The sequence below is a fragment of the Balaenoptera ricei genome, chromosome 2, assembly GCF_028023285.1.
Source record: "Balaenoptera ricei isolate mBalRic1 chromosome 2, mBalRic1.hap2, whole genome shotgun sequence".
NCBI lineage: Eukaryota > Metazoa > Chordata > Mammalia > Artiodactyla > Balaenopteridae > Balaenoptera > Balaenoptera ricei.
Window position 1 is genome coordinate 157,678,005 of NC_082640.1, and position 17,342 is coordinate 157,695,346.

Below are 17,342 nucleotides of genomic sequence, written 5' to 3' on the forward strand. Positions count from 1 at the left end.
TGTCAAGGTTCATGTACACAGTAGTGATTTTACCTAAATGAGTATCTCCACTGTTTTTCTAGATACTATTAAAAATACAAAGAAATGAAAATATTTGTTGGATTCTCTATTCTTTAAAATGTTGTCCTTCAAGTTATTGAAGTTAAAGGGGAAAAGTAATCATATCTAATTAGGTCTGTAATATATATCTCAAGAATAGATGTAAGGAAAGAAGCAGTGTTCATTTGATAATGAATAGCACTGTTCCTTTGATTAAGGGCATGGGTGAAATTCTCTGCTGACTTAGCCTGTTCATTGCCCTGGTGCATTATTCTATTGAAGATAAATGAGTTTGACTAGCCACTTTCCTCTTTGATTCAGGCAGCTGGATTTAAAGAATGAACCATAGGGAAAACAATTTTTCCAAAACCCATTTTCTATGAATGAAGCTTTGGCAGAACAATTACCATTTCTGAAATTTCAGTCTTCTTCTAGATTATGGTATCAGCTAATGCATGTTGAAAGTTCAGATGGCCACCAGATGGGTTCCATATGTACATTATCAGGAAGACATATACGTGGCCGTCCTCAGGTCAGAGAAAGGAGACAGTGGCATTGGTTGCTTTGTCTCGTCTGTTCACAAGTAATGATTACACGGGCTCATCCATGCTGTTTTGCCTGGCTGAGGCTGGGGTGGGTGACTGGATGGAGGCCTTTCCAGTAGTAAGATTTATGATTAACATGACTGATAGCAGTAGCATTTGGAAGACGTTTGGTTGGGTAGGACTGCAGTTTGCAGTTGAAGGAGCTCAGCATGGCTAAGACTTGCAGTGAGGATTCTTTGGTTCACAGTCCAAAAAGACAGAGGAACTGTTTGCAGATATTTCAGTCTTCTTGATTTTAAACTGTGAATTGTGCTTTAAATTCAGCTTTAAAATAAAAAGGTAAACTAGTTTCCTTCGTACAGGACTTTAATTAGCTGATATCGTCAAATGATCCAAAAATCAAAGTATTTACATTGAGGGATCCCATTTCCACCCTGTTCCTATCCCTCACCTCTCTTCTCCCCTATATTACCACTCTTATTAGTTTCTTATGTATTCCTATGTTTCTTTATACAGATGCACCAGATATGCATATGTAGTCTTAGTTCCCTTTTTCTTATACAAAATATAGCATGCTGTAAACATTTGCTTTTTCACTTAGTAATACATTTTGGAGATCTTTCTATGTCAGTACACAGAAAGTTTTCCCATTGTTTATATGGCTGCATAATATTCTGTTTTGTTGCTGTACCATAGTTTACTTCATTAGTTCCTCTATTAATGGACATTTAGATGGGTAAGAGTCTTTTCCTATTACAGACAATGCTGCAATGAAGAGCCTTTTTCTATGTAATTGAAATTCATCTTAATGTCAAATCAATACAAGTACATAAATCATTTTAATACCCAATATGAAGCTTTCTATTTTTGTGAGAACTTTTGCACAGCATGTTATTAGATAAGATTATTGTGTGTGTGTATAGAATATTTCCTTTACATTATGCCAAAGATAAAAATAGATTAGAATCTGTCTGTGCACATGTATATAAATAATTTTGACAGCATCTCTGTCAGATTTTTTTTTAAATGACCTTTCTACCCAGTATCCATATGTCATTTTTTAAAGCAATTTGATTTTTGTTAGTAAATTCCAATGAAGATAAATTTTCTAACTAGCATTTTTTTGCCCCCAACACTGAATTTTTCCAGTCTCTTTGTCATTCTTTTTGAAGGACAGTACAGTGATAAATCTTTAGGAAGTAGTTAAGACAGTTATCATGTTTATGAAGAACCAGCCAAAGTAAATGTTATCAATGTGAATCATGAGGATTTGAAAAAATGACCAAGGTCTTCATGCCCAGTAATGGCAGAGTAGCTTGTCTCAGACCAGCCCACCCACTGAGAATAACCAGAAACACTGGACAAAGTATTTTTTAAAAATAAATTTGGACTTTTGCTTTTGGAAGTATGGGATAGATGTAATTTTCCCCCATTCTTCCTGCTAAGTACAGCTAAAAACCTTGTGCACTGTATATAAAGCAAACATGAATCTGAAAGGTGGAACGAAGGAAGCAGATTGGCTGGGGAACTTGGGATAAGGAACGACATAGTGCTCACTCATGATAAGAATGGAAATAGAGAGGAACTTCCTCAACTTGATTAAAAACAGCTACAAAAACCCTACAGCTTACATCATAGTTGATGAAAGACTTAATGGGAACAAGTCAAGGATGTACACAGTCTCTATTGCTATTCAACACAGTACTAGAAGTTCTAGTCAGTACAATAAGGCAAGAAAAGGAAATAAAAGTCAGGTGGATGAAGGAAAGGAAAATATAAATTTGTCCCTATGTCAAATGACATGATAGTCTATGTACAAAACCCCAAGGAATCTACAAAAACTTTATAGAATTGCAAGGTGTGTCCAGCAAGTTTGTATGATTCAACATCAACTCACAAAAATCAGTTGGATCTCTTTTAATGAACATGTGGAAACTGAAAATAAAACACCATTTACAATCCTTCAATAAAAAATGAAATAGTTGGGTATATACCTAACAAAACATGTTTAGGACTTGTATGCTGAAAACTATAAAACACTGATGAAAGAACTCACAGAAGACTTAAGTAAAATAAAGAGATATACCATGTACTTGGATTGAAAGACTCAACCTATTAATGATGTCAATTCTCCCCTAATTGATATCAGTTTAACACAATCGGTATCAAAATCCCAGCAAGATTTTTGAAATTATAGACAAGATTATTCTGAAGTTTATATTGAAAGGCAAAGGAACTAGAATAGCCAAAACAATTTTGAAAAAGAATAAAGTGGGAGAAATCATTCTATGTGATTTCAAGACATTATATTATATTGGTATAACTACAGTAATCAAGACTGTATCTTATTGGAAGGATAGATGCATGGATCAATGGAACAGAACAGAGAAACCAGAAATAGCTCCACACAAATATATCCAACTGATTTTTTTGACAAAGGTAGAGGAAGGACAGGCTTTTCAAACAAGGGTGCCAGAACAATTACGTAGACAAAATAATGAACTTGACCTAAATCTCACACATTATACAGAAATTTATTCAAATGGATCAGAGTTTGAAATGTAAAACTATAAAAATTTTTGACAAAAACATAGGAGAAAATTTGGGGGACCTGAGGATTGGTGAAGAGTTCTTAGATATAACACCAAAAAATATTTCTTTTCTAGACTTAGTCTAGAAAAGAAATAATTGAGAAATTTGGGTTCATCAAAATTAAATCATCCTGCAGCACTTTTTTCCTTGGACATTTGCTGATTTGTAAGAGGCTTGGGGCTTAAGTATAGCATAAAGCTGCAGATAAGAAGTAGGTGACAGTTCAGAGTTTTCATTAATTTCATGGGGGCTGCAGAAATAAAAAATAGAGATCAAGGGTCACTGGAGAACTTGGGATTTGTTTTTAAAAAATCAAATTGAAATTCTAGAACTGAAAAAACAAAAACAAAAAGTTAAAATCTCAGCAGATGGGTTAAAACACATTAGACACAGCAGAAGAGAAAATTGATGAATTGAAGTTACCAGCAAATGTTTAACTGAAGAATGTAGACAAGAAAACATGAGAAATACAGAAAAGTGCCTAAAAGACACGTGGGCCATAGTGAAATACATGTATGTGATGGAATTCCCAGGAGGAGAAGAGAAGTTAAAGCAATATTTGGGGACAGAATTGATGTCTGAAGAAATACCAGTAAAGAAGTTTCCAAAACTGATGAAACACATGAATTGAGACAGAATCAAGGAGCTCTGCCTACTGTAAGCAGGATAAATACAAAGAAAATCAGACATAGGCCCATCGTAGTAAAAAATGCTGAAATTAAAAGAAAAAGAAAAAATCTTAAAAATAGCCAGAGGAAAAAATACCTTCAAAGAAGAACAGTAAGACAGACAATTGGATTAAAATTAACCCTTTCCTGAGCTATAAAGCGTAAAGAAGAGGTGGAAGCCACATTTCTAGAATGCTGAAAGAGAACTCTCACTAGGAATTTTACCCAGCAAAAATATTCTTTTAAAATATAGGCAAACCTATTTACAGTGGGAAAAAAAAAGAACAGTGATTGTCTGAGGCTGTTAGTTGATGCAGGGATGGACAGCAAATGGGAACCAGGAAACTTGGCGTGATAGAAATGTTCTGTGTTTTGACTGGGTTGGAGGTTTATTAGAAATCATTCAACTGTGTATGCCTCAAATGGATGCAGTTTACTGTTCAGAAATTATATACCAGTAGTTGACTTTAAAATGGAGTCAGATTTCTGTTTCCAGCCAAGATTAAAAGAGAGGGACTAGATTTACTTTCCCATCTGAAACAACTTTTAAAAGCAAGGCAAAACAACGAAACATTGGTTTTTATGACGTTGGACGTCAGGCAACAAAGGACAGTGATCTCTGGGAGGTGGGAACCAAATGAACAGTAAGATTGCACCAACTTTCTGCCTGAAGAGAGTTTCCAGGCTGTGGAGCTGGGAGGGGCACCCACTTGAAGCCCAGGGGTCTTCCTGAGTAGAGATTGAGATGTGAGGCCAGGGAGATAAAGGATTTGCAGAGCTGAGTACTGGTAAGTGCCTGTATTTGAGGAAACTATTTGCGGCCAGGGTAAGAACCGCCCTAAGATTGAAGGGGGCAAATGCTCAGACCTCTGCCTGGCTGAGAATAGTTCCTGCTCCCACCAGGCAATCTGGAAAACCTCATACATAGTTCACATGGCATTGGGTAAAGTCTCAAAATGACTTTGCCTCAATAATGGGGCAAAATTAACCTCAAATTAAATGCTGCTCTGTCAAGACCTGTCAGAGTTTAACAGGAAGAACTGAAAGGATCAAACTATTTTCAATTAACTGTGTCCCAGAGCAAAGCTAAAGCATCTCTCAAAGGTTCATGACCCACATTTTGAGAACTGCTGGACAATGAAATACCTCATAGTGACTGTTTTAAATCTCTGGATTAAATCAGACAATTTAAAAGATTTTGTAAGAAGGGAAGAACTGGGTTGTTCTCATGGTCTGTGCTGCCCCCAGTGGCCTTCCTCTGGCTGTGACATCAGGAAAGAAGAGGTGAAAATACAGAACTTCTTAAGAGGTCTCTGAGAACTTGGTTATTCAAACCTGTTTCTACTGGTAGAGGGCTCTGACTTTATCATCCATCTTTCCAGGAACTCAGGGCTGCGTAAGTCAGATTTTGCAGTACCTGTTTCTTTGATTCTTCGTTAAAGTGCCTTAAATTTATGAGAGGAAGAGCAATTTTTGTACTGTTGGTTCCCAGCTGTGGGAGCCCAATGTCACTTTTGGTGGGTGTTGGAAGACACTTTCTTTATTGATATTCAAGACTTTCATCTCAAACGGAACCTTGGTCCTGTTGGATTGACCATCATCACTTTTTACAATGCAAACATTTGTTGAGTGTCCAAACACTTCCATCAGTGCTCCATATGAACAATAGATACGCAAGGATGGAACTGTACAGCATGACTTCACGGTCATCCAAATGCAAAATCCTAAACTGTGGATAAACCGAACTTGTTTCCAAGATGGCTTCTGGTGTCATCATAACTCTATTTTGAGCATTACAGGAAAGTATTATATATTCATATACATAAACCCATACAGATGTGTTTGTGTGTGTCTCAAAAAAAAATAGTGTTTTATATAACCTCAGAGCAATTCAAAACCCCCAAACCATAGCTCTATACTCCATTTCCATTTGCTCTTTCTCTTGAAATATTCCTTATTACACTTATATAACTCCTCCTTAACAACTTCTCATGTTCTGGGCAGGGAACAAGGTTGCTAACTGAAGATTCTAGGAGCCTGAGTTCACAGAATACTCACCTACCTCGACTTCATTGCAGCAGAAACAAGGATGCAGTCATAGTGTCACCTTCGAGGATAGAGCACTGACATTTGGCACTGTTTCAAAGGACAGGAAATTTGACATGCCAACAAATTTCCTCATCCTCTTAAAGGAGCCTTCCTTTTACAACCAGCAAATACCAGTCTGTTTTCCTGTCTGCAGGTGGAGCTCACTAGAGTGTGAGAAACCCATCAAAAGAAGGCAGCGCTCTGTCTCATTGTCCTTGCATTCTGCTTCTACAGTGGTTTGGGGGAAGTTCCGTTACTTATCTTCTCTCCGAACTCTTTTTTCATATATGTAAATGAATCCTCTTGAATATTGCACAGTGAAATCTTAGGCCTTTATCTAAGAAGTTTAAAAAGCCACCCACAAATCCAATATCACTGTGATGCTTTCCACTGAACAGGGTGACTTTTGTTTTGCATTGTTGCATGAGAAGGCTGATCTGGGAGGCACAGATCCAAAGAGCAAATAACCCCAAGCTCCAGATTGCTTCCTTTCTTTGACAGTTCTCCCTGCAGGGGGAGAATAAGAATCTGGCTTCATTAAGGACTTCTTTTGTAACAGACATAGAGCCTACCACTACTTTTTTATTTGTTGAGACCTAATAGGATACTCAGCTGAATTCTAAAGCCAAGATGAAATCGCTACCTGTGGGAGTTCCCCTCTAAGTATTAGTAACATTCAGACCTTTGAAGGAGGCCAGCTGCCAGTGGTATGTGGTAGGTTTTACTTTCTTTTTCTTTACTGCATGTGGCATACAAAACAAATGAACTAAATCCTAAATGTGTTTCTGTTAATAATTTAAATGAAGTAGCAATAATGCAAGGTTGGATGCTATTTTAAAAAGATTCCGACATTGGTATATCCAGTTATTTGCAAGTTTCAAATTTGGAACTTTGCCTTCCACTTGTGGAAGTAGGCAGAGTAAAATCAATTCTGCACCGTTATAGAAGTCCTAAGGAGCTCTCATGTCTATGGGTCATGTAAAAGCTGCTGAACCTTCCTTGTCAACTAGTTAGCATGCAGTGGCGAGGGGGGAAAGCAAGCAGGAGTTCCCTCATGATATTTTGTAGTTATCACCATTCTGAACCATTTGGTTTAGAAAGTTGAAAAGAGTTGCTTAGGTTCACAGTCTCTTGTGTGAAACAATAGGAGCTGGATATGTTTCAGAATTAAGACAGGTCCAGCTTTAGAAGGGTGATAAAACGCATGCAGCGTGGAGTAATAGTCACCAGGATCTGGAGCAGCACCCCGCAGCCAAACACATTAATATTTCCACAAAATATGAATATTCACAGAAAGAGGAATAAATTAAAAAGTATTACTGTCAGCTCCTACCAAGTTTTACTGCCAAATGTATTTGCTTAAATTTGGTTTTCACCTTTCAACTGTGGAATTGCTAAGAAGGGGCTATGGACATACGTTGCAGTGACAGAAGTAGAGCACGACAAGCCTGGTTGAGTCCTGGTAATATTTAATAGAGCCGAATCACAGGGCTGATAACTTATGATCTCTCCCTACTGGACCAGTTACTTGCTTTTCCCTTTTCTGACCTTCTCTTTGCATATCTGTCAAACAGGGGTAATATTTGCTTTGTAGGCTTTTATGAGGATAAGCTAATGTAAGTTAAACACTAAACAGTGATTGGCAGGCAGTGGCTGTTCCATAAATGTTAGCTATTAAATTTTGCCTCTTCTCTTCCCCCTTCCCTTTTATGAGATAAAAGTTTACTGATAACAGTGGTTGCAGTGCCACTCTGGAAACAGGCCTAAGTGATATGGATTGCCCTGATTTTACTGGAGAATTAAAAGTCTAAATTTTAAGATTGAAAACTCATTTATTGTTAAATGACTACTACAGCTTTAAAATTTGTTTATAGAATGACTGAACTTTTCAGTGATGAATAAGTGTTTCTATTAATGTTATATCATATTTAAATTTCTTGAATGCTTTGTTTTAACTGTATTTGAGGAAGGAATATTTACCACTAGCTGATTTGCCATTATGAGGCCCCTTTTAAAGTTTCTATCCAAGTACTCATCTTTTAGAAAAATATTTGAAAAGCATAGTGTCGATGATGCTAGTGCTGTCACAAAGATATAACCAAGGTTTATAATTTAATATATTGGAAAAATGGCATTAGGAGATAAGTCTTTTCCAATTTTACCCCCCCAAACTTTATAAGAACTCTAATGGGCTTTTAGTGCAAAACAGTTTAAAGTAACTTTTGTAAACAGAAATAGACCCACAGACATAGAAAATAAACTTATGGTTACCAAAGGGAGAAGCAGGGGAGTGATAAATAAGGAGTGTGAGATTAAAATATACACACGACTATATATAAAATAGATAACCAACAAGGGCCTACTGTATAGCACAGTGAACTACACTCAATATTTTGTAATAACCTATAAGGGAAGGGAATCTGAAAAAGAATGTGTGTGTGTGTGTGTAACTGAATCACTTTGCTGTTCACTGAAACTAACACAACGTTGTAAATCAACTATACTTCAATTAAAAAATAAAGTACCTTTTGTAAAGTAGACCTTTACTTTTAAATTCTTAAGGCCTCCCTTTTTAAAAGGGGAAGAACGAAAGCAGAAGGATTTCAAGAGAAGAAAGAGGTTAGCTTACTTGATGGGCATATGGCCTACAAGACTTATTAGCATTTAAGCGTACAGAGTGGGTCCGCCTATATTTATATGCATTGTATCACCTGCCTTCACAGCTGAACTATCAGCAGAAAGTAGGCATCATGTACTGCAAAGCTGGACAGAGCACGGAAGAAGAGATGTACAACAATGAATCAGCCGGCCCAGCCTTTGAGGAATTCCTCCAGCTATTGGGAGAACGCGTTCGGCTCAAAGGATTTGAGAAGTATCGTGCGCAGCTTGACACCAAAAGTAAGAAATACTTATACCCTCCTACTAGGCTTATTGTCCTCCTGCTGTGTTGATGTTCACCTGATAAGTTGCCTGTAAAACAACATTGCCACTTACTGTAGAAAACTGCTGGTGATGTGGGAGAGGAAGCCAGGGAGGGAAGATGTGGCTCTAAAACAATTGAAAACCATAGTCAAAGTAGCTAGGATTGGACTTTAAAAAAAAACAGTGTTATCAGAAATGTGGAAGGTAGAAAGCAGTGGATGGAGATCATGCAGAATTGCCCCTGGATAGTGTTGCATAAATTTCACTATATTTAGCTGAAAAACTCCTGCAACTTAAAACCATCTGGTTGCAAGCCCTAGAATTTTTGACTTTCATTAACTCATTTCATAATCCTTGTGCGTATCTGTGTAGTCAGTCATTGTATGGTTTTCTTAATCATTTTTATATTTTAATATCTAGAGGTATTTTTGTTTATTTATTTCCTGTTATTATTGTCCATAGTCTAACTTAATCTCTAAGCAAATAGGCTTAGCTTTGGTATTAGTTTGGCTCGTAAAATGTGTTGATTCAAAGCACAGTCTGTTTAGCTACAGCTCATGAACATAGAGGTTTGTCCCTTCCCATTCCCAGGTGGTTAATAAAAGAGTTATGTTCTCAAGTATCTAGAGTATGTTGACTTCTGCTATGCGTCTGTGTGAAGGCAATTTTAAATTTTATCTCAAAATCCATCCATAGACACCTGTGACCTGTTTTTCTTTGAGAGGGTCTTTGGATTAGCACATCTGTATTGCAGTCTATAGTAATCGCTCTGATTTTCTGTACAGGAAATTAAATAAGGAGTTGAGTCATGAAAACAGAAAAGCATTCATAAACTCCACTGCAGGGAAGAATTTCCTGTTGCCATGGTTTTGCTGTTGCCAACTTGGAAACGACAGGCAGGAGAACCTATGAAAAACCATAAATAGCCTAGACTATTAAATATTATTTTAACGTTCCATACTCTGCTTGCAGCTGCATAATATGTTAAATCTCAATATGCCCTTAAACTCTTTTTATCAAGATATTTTGACATTTCCTTTGTAATTCCTTCACGTTGTCCCGATTTGTTGTGTTATGTAAATTATCACCACAAAGAGCTATTAAAAGGGTCTGGGAAGAAAATGTAATAAGCGCCTTGATTCTGTCAATGAATGGCCAGATTGGGAGTTGGTAAGATTATTTATTATTTGTGTATTTACACGGTCCTAGCCATCTCTTGATGATGGAGGGCAATGTGAGAAATGTATAGCAAGGGCAGACTTAAGCAATGTGGCACTGAGTAAGGCAGTGGAATAAGCAAAATAAGCACTTTGCACATTTTGCCCCAATATCCCAGTAACTGCAAAGGCCTGGATCAGCAAACTGCCTCTAATGGCACATTTTTCAGTTATGTAATACATTCATCTGGGGAGGGTTCCTTTTCACTGAACTACTCTCCTTTAAGGTTCCTTGTAACCTTCTGAGGCATAGCTCCTGAGAAAGAGGGTTCAGTTTCCTTTTCTATCCTTTCAGAGGGTCAGGTTTCCTAAAGTGAATGAAAAGTAGGAAAGTGTTTCCATTCTAAGGCCTGAAGAAGACGGTATGCATATTTATCTCTCTTACTCTAAGCTAGAAGAGACCATTAGCCTCATCACTTAAATGGGTATTTAACAGTAACAGACCACAGAAATAGGGATCAACCAGCCTCTGCACTTTCTCCAGCAGCCTCCTACTGGCCATGACACACCCAGAGGTGAGACTTTGTTCTGTGTACTGTGAGATAAGCTCACCACATCTTACCTAACTTTATGTTGTGTTAAGAAACTCTTTCAATATGATCTTTAAAAAGAGAAAATGCTTTCCAGAACATGTGTTCCTAAAGGATCACTCCATCTCCATATGACAGTGTAGTTGTCACTGGGATCTGTGGATGTGTAGTCTTCAGCAAATTAAAATATTATTTGCCAAACTCATTTTTTAATTTTCCTGCACCCTCCACCTTCTGAATCTCTAATTACACATATATTAGGTCACTTACTAGTTGTGATTTGATTTTTAAACTTTTTTTCCCCTCTGTGCTTGTGTTTGGATAATTCCAGTTAATGCATTTAAGGCACTGTATTTTTCTTTTCTTCCATAGTGTCTTAATCTGCTATTATCCAATCTAGTGAAATTTTCATTTCAGATATTGTGATTTTCAGGTCCAGAAGTTGCATTTGGGTTTTCTTTTCTTTTTCTTTCTTTTGGGGGGAGTTCTCTTTTCTTATATTTTCCATATTATTCTCATTAGGTTCATGTCCTCCTTTAAAGCCTTGAACGTATTTATAATAGCTGTTTTAAAGTCTTTGTGTGCTAATTCCATCATCCCTGTCATTTGGGGTCTCCCTTTAACAGATTTTCTCCTGTTTTTGAGTTACATTTTACTGCTTCATCTGTCTGGTTATTTTTGATTGGATAGTGTGAATGTTTCATCATTGAGGATCTAGATTTTGTTGTCTTCTTTAAAGAGTGTCGTTTTATTTTGTTGGGCAATTAATTTAATTATAGAACAGCTTGATCTTTATGAATCTTGTTCTTGGGCTTTTTTAAAGCATACCTAGAGTAGCCTTTACTCTCTGGCTAATTTAGCCCTCCTGCTAAGGCACCTGAATACCAGCATAGTCAGTGAGGTATCTCTGCTGTGGTCAGTCAGAAGTTGAATGACTTCTACCCCTGTGTGAACTATGAGAATTGTTTGGCTGACAAATCTCTGATAGTTGTTATTTCCCCAATAGTTTTTCTTTTCTTTTATTTTGTTTTTAATTGGGATATGATTGACATATAACACTGTATTAGTTTTGGGTGTACAACATAATGATTCAGTATTTGGGTATATCCCAAAATGATGACCAAAATAAGTCTAGTTAACATCTGTCACCATACCTAGTTACACAATTTTATTTTCTTACAATGAGAACCTTTAAGATCTACTCTCTCAGCAACTTTCATTTATGAAATACAGTGTTATTAATTGTAGTCACCATGATGTACATTACCTTAATGTTTTTTCTTTCCCTGGCTTTTGGAACCTCACTCTATGCTTGTGCAGCTTAATATTCAGCCCAAGACTCAAGGGAACCCCTGTGTAGATTTCTGAGCCTCTTTCACCGTGTGGTTTCCTCTTCTTTGGTATTCTGCCCAGCAAATATCAGCCACCTCAACCTTCCAAACCTCCAGCATGTTTTAGCTCCCCTCTTCAAATTCCTGCTCTGTGCCATTGTTTTGAAAGTACTTCCAGGTAGAAAGCTGGGTGGGGATCATAGGGCTCAACTTCTTTGATACTTTTTTCTCAGGGAACACTGTCCAATGCTGCCTATTATAAAATGTCTGAAAAAAAGTTGTTTCAGATATTTTGTCCATTTTTCTATTTATTTACAATGGGAGCGCAGGTCCTATACCAAGTACTGTTATGGCCAGAAATAGAAGTCTTAGTTACTTTTTATATGTCATCTCATTTAATCCCCACAAACTCTGCTAGATGCCAGTTATCCCCATTTTACAGAATTGGCTTCTTTAGATTAACTAACGTGCCCAAGGTTAGGCAGCTAGTAAGCATTAAGGAGGGAGAACAGGTCCTAGTGTTATGGTTAACGACGTGTTCAGAGAAAGCATAAATGTAGAATTAGGTACAGTGAAGCCCGCAGAGCTCTGCCTTGTGGCTGTATCTTCCCCTCTCTCGAGCCCTTGAGCTAAAAATACCCAAGCCGTCTCATGAGACAGCTCCACTTGTCATGTATTATAATTATATTCAGATTTTAGTACTTTGGTAAAGGAGGAAGAGGCCCAGGAAAGGAAGGATTGATGGAACTGTCAAACCATTTCTTCTTTTTCCCAGTGTTCCATACAAAGTCCAGTTTCCATCTCAGAAATAAGGACTTCTGGCAAACAAGCTACAGATGTGTCAGGGGTTGGAACAGTTCTGCAATGAAGAAACTTTCAGGAGTAAATTTTTTTCTCCTTTTTTTGTTTCATTATTTGGATGGCATAACCTCTAGATAATTACCATCCCCTCATACTACGGTAAATACAAAAATAAGCTTCCCACCAAGCAGTTTATTATTTGAAAGCTGGAGACCACCCTCATTTTAAGCTGTGTGTATGGATTATTATTTGGGAAATTATTTCCCGAATGAAGCACGTTTGTCAAGTCAGCACGTAAGAGACTTAGAAACCCTTTGAAAAGCATTCCTTCAAAGCTCTGCCTTCTTTGATTTGCCGCAATATTAGTGAATGCTTGTTGCTTCCCCCATTTTTCAGCAGTATTATAAAGATCGTTGAGATTCACGGTCTTAGAGGAGATGGAAGACTTTTCATAAAGAAAATAAATCCTTTATTTGGAATATTTAACCTTTGATAAAGAAAGGAGTAAAACTAGCATTATTTAAATGTTTCACACATGCAAAGGACTATTTGGAGTTCTAGAGACTGATGAATGAAGAAAAGTTTTCTTTTTTCACCTCCTAAACTTTAAACTGTGTTATAGTATAAGGTTTTTTCCTTTGAGTGTTACTGAGATGCAGTTGGCAAAGAAATTAAAATATGTAAAAGGCCCTATTTAAGGCAGCTACACTTTTTATCTCAACTGCACAAAATTCTAAGTTCTGATCAGCACATTTCTTGAGCATCTTTTATGGGCTAGTACTTTCATATGCATTGTTTCAATCCTCACAACAGTGAGAAGAATATCGAGGGGCGAGGGGCAGAGAAGTGAAGTGACTTGTTTGTGGTCATTTAGTAAATGATGCTGGAGGTATTGGAATTCAGGTCTTCTTACTTCCAGGTGGGAATCCAGGTAATTGCAGGTATCTTGCAAAGTGCTCAGTAGGTAGAAAATAGTAGTGACTGATTCCTAAGTACCTGTCCCACATCATCGCTTATCCTTTTCTCACCATATGTTAGTGATTTTAAGAAGCCTTCAGTCCCGGGCACATACACATGCATACTTGCACGTTCCCTGAACTGACACAGTATGAATTCTCCTGTCATGGCAAAGGGGGTGGTATTACAAACTCTCCTTGATCCCTTCCTCAGTGAAGTAAAGTAACCTACCTCCTGACCATGGTTAAAGGTACATTGAAAAAACATGAGTAAATATGGTAGATGCCAGAGAAGGTGGGATTCTTGACTTCCCCAAATACTTTGTTACTGAGTGGGTGAAATAGTACTACAAGGAGGCGTGAACAGTACTACAAGGGGTGTGCCATCCACTGTTCCAGATGTTAATACTTGTGCCCAGCTGTGCTTCTGACCATTGACCTCTGCATCCCCAGACCCGGAGGCAAGCTTTCATAGAAGGGAGATCTGGGGTCTTAAATGGATGGGCCTCAGCAGCCAGCTGACTATTGCAGGATTTCAAACTATGGATAATAATCAGATCCACAACCTGTCTGCGATTTTGTTCTGCATTTGATGTGTTCTGTAGTGGTGAGGACATTCATAAACTGAGCTTAAGCTTTCTTCATTCTATTGACTTGATGAGTCTACATGCAGTTAGGTCATGAGATTGCTTTTCTCCTTGTATTCATAAATATTTAAAACTAGGAACTTCCCCAAAATCAAATTGCTTAGGCTTGATCCTTCATCTAGCTTTTCTGAAGTCAAACGTATCTGTTAGTGACCAGGAAGTGGTTACATAAAAATCGAATTACTTTTTCCTGATTCAGATTCCTACACATCCACCTTTATCATCCAAGTTTTATTCCCCTTAAAGCAAAAGAGTTGAGCCAAGAGAAGTCAAGGATAAATATGACATTGACCGTATCTGAAACTGCTTCTACAAACTTATTAACCTATTCATACCATCTTCAAATAGAAGTGCCTAATGTAGGGTATTATCACTTATTGACACCTTTTCAAAGCAGCTGACAAGAATATTCTTATCATTCCTCAATTATTCAGTGTCTTCTTATCATCTAGTTTGAATATTAGAAATTTTATTTTCTATGACTTAGTGTAGAGGGCTGACCTTATTAGTGGATATACACCATTCGCTGGTAGTATAATTTGGAGGCAAATCACATGATTATCAAGATGACTGATTATCAAGATGACTTATGAGATGCCCAAATTTATTTTTTAACTTTTAAAGCTCCATACAAATATGAAGGAGCATTATCTTCTTTTTATCCTTCTTCTATAAACATATTTTTCCCCTTAGAAATCACTCAATATATACTCTTTTCAACCAGAGAAAAAAAGATTTTTGTCATTTTCCCAATGGTCATCTTCCTGATTTTCATTCTGTTAAGTATTTCATGGTCTCAAGGTCACTAAAATAATAATAATAACAACATTAAATGCCTTATTCTTTAGAGAATATAACAAACATTCAGTTTCCATTCTCTCTGGTAAAGTTTAGCAATTCTATTATGTACACAGTAATTTCAGGATTTTGGAATTCCTTTCTTCTCAGAAAAGAAAATTTCATTGTCTTGGCCCTAGTTTCATTTCTAAAACTTTTGAAACTGTTTACAGACTGTTTAAAATTATCAGCAAAGCTGGGGTTTTCAGAGGTCCCTAGAAGACTGGTCATGCAGCATCCATTGTATAAAATGAGGCAAGTGTTGGAAAGAGAGAAAGGACAAGAAATAGAAAACAAATTATCTTCAGGGTTGTCTTCACTTTTCTTTCCTGGTAGTAATGCCTTTAGAATTAGAAAGACATATAAAGCAAAATGTAGTAAATGAACACTGGATGATAATTTGTTTTCTAGTTCATTAACTTTGCTTTAAATTGACTTGAAACAGATGTAAGTACTCATCACAGCTGACACATTGACTTGAAAGTCGTAAAATGTGCCAATCAGTTCTAGAGGTATTTATAGCAAGGGTCCTTAACAATAGAAACCTTCTTCATCCTCAAGATCTGTCTTAAGTAGGTCAATGATTTATTGCAGTTGTATTTTTTTGTGGTAGTGGTCATTAACATTTAGAAGATATTTTTCTTGGGGCCTTACGTGTTGGTACGTATCTTTGCAGTTTTTCAAAAGTAGTCTTTGCTTTATTCTACATTCATCTTGCTTTTAAAACCCTTTGTGTTTTATGCCCTCTTCAAGATTAAGATCCAAGGTTGAAACTCAGGGCTGTAGAACATCTGAACAAGTCTCTGCAAACCTCCCTTATGGTCTATTCTTGGAGCAGCGCCTAAGGGCAGTGCAGCTACTGCATTGGAGTCCCCTGGGGGTGTTTATTAAAATAGATTCTTCTGCCCAGCCCCACACCTACAGAGCAGTATTTCTGGGAGTGGAGGATGGGAAGCTGCCTTTTAAGCGGCTCCCCAGCCAACTCCATGCACACTCCAGTTTGAGAACTACTGCCTTTCGGTACATGCCAGAGGCTGTCTTGCAGCGTCATTCTCTAAAATGCGGTAAAGTGTTTGCTCCTTAGCAATATGGTTGGTGGAGGATTGAGTTTACCCAAAATGAATGCATTTCTGTTCATTTTGCCGCCTGTAAGTCCAGGTCCTAATCTAAAGATATTCCCCTTCATTTGGACAGTTAATAATTCTTTTTGGTTTCCAGGTATTTATGAGCACGTTGATTTGTTAATGATTAAGGGGGTCAAGGTTGTTTTTTTCCTTAAGGAAGGTGAGAACAGAGCACACTCAGTCTTAACTTGTTGGACATTGCTGTAATACCTTTGTTATTCAGTGTTACAGTCTTGTTAAGTTTCCGTCTATTTGTTAAGAACAAAACGGTTCTCTTGCTTGAGTCAGAAGTATTGGAAAAGATGTTCTGCACTTGAAGTCTGTGGACGGAATTCAGGGGTCTGTGAGCTTGGATGGGAAGTAATTTTACATTTATCTTCACTGACCCCTAATTGAAATTTAGCATTTCCTTCAGTTATGAACGTAGGCAACACACCACAGTAGTATAAGGTCTACCTGTGATTTTATCGCCAGTAGAAAGCATAGGTATTTTCATACTATATTGTTTGTTGTTGGAAGTATGTCAAGATACTGCTTATGCACTTCACTATGTCAGAATTATAGTAGTTATTAGACCAACTGCTTAAACTTATTATATAAATCTTATGCTATTATATCATTTTAAAATTATTTTGATAGTGATATTTTTCAATCTATTGATTTCTGTTGAAATCTTATGTATTTTATGTTATGCATTTACAAATATTATTCTCAGAAGGAATCCAAAGGCTTCACTAGACTGCCAAGGGGGGATTGGGTACAAAGAATGGGTAAGAACTCCTCCTATACTGTGTCTTGTCTTAGGATGTCTTCATCCTAAACCATTTCCCTTTTTTTTTTTGAGACCCATCTCTTAAATGAACTATTTTTCATATTGTTACAGTTGTCTCATGTATTTTTTTTTTTTACTGTAGCTGACTCCACTGGAACCCATTCTCTGTACACAACATACAAAGACTATGAGATCATGTTCCATGTTTCTACCATGCTGCCATACACACCTAACAACAAGCAGCAGGTAAGAGATCCTTGTGTTATCTGTGGG

The 17,342-nt window shown here is 37.1% G+C and overlaps 1 protein-coding gene across 14 annotated transcripts in view; it reads left to right on the plus strand.

Moving 5' to 3' along the window:
* The window catches only part of SIPA1L1 (signal induced proliferation associated 1 like 1), a 376,514-nt gene that overhangs the window by 270,046 nt on the left and 89,126 nt on the right, over window positions 1-17,342 (plus strand). For all 14 annotated transcript variants that reach the window (XM_059914542.1, XM_059914549.1, XM_059914553.1 and 11 more), the window contains 2 exons: window positions 8,656-8,830; window positions 17,212-17,315. In XM_059914542.1, the coding sequence (XP_059770525.1) occupies window positions 8,656-8,830; window positions 17,212-17,315 (279 nt within the window). The remainder of the gene's footprint in view (window positions 1-8,655; window positions 8,831-17,211; window positions 17,316-17,342) is intronic.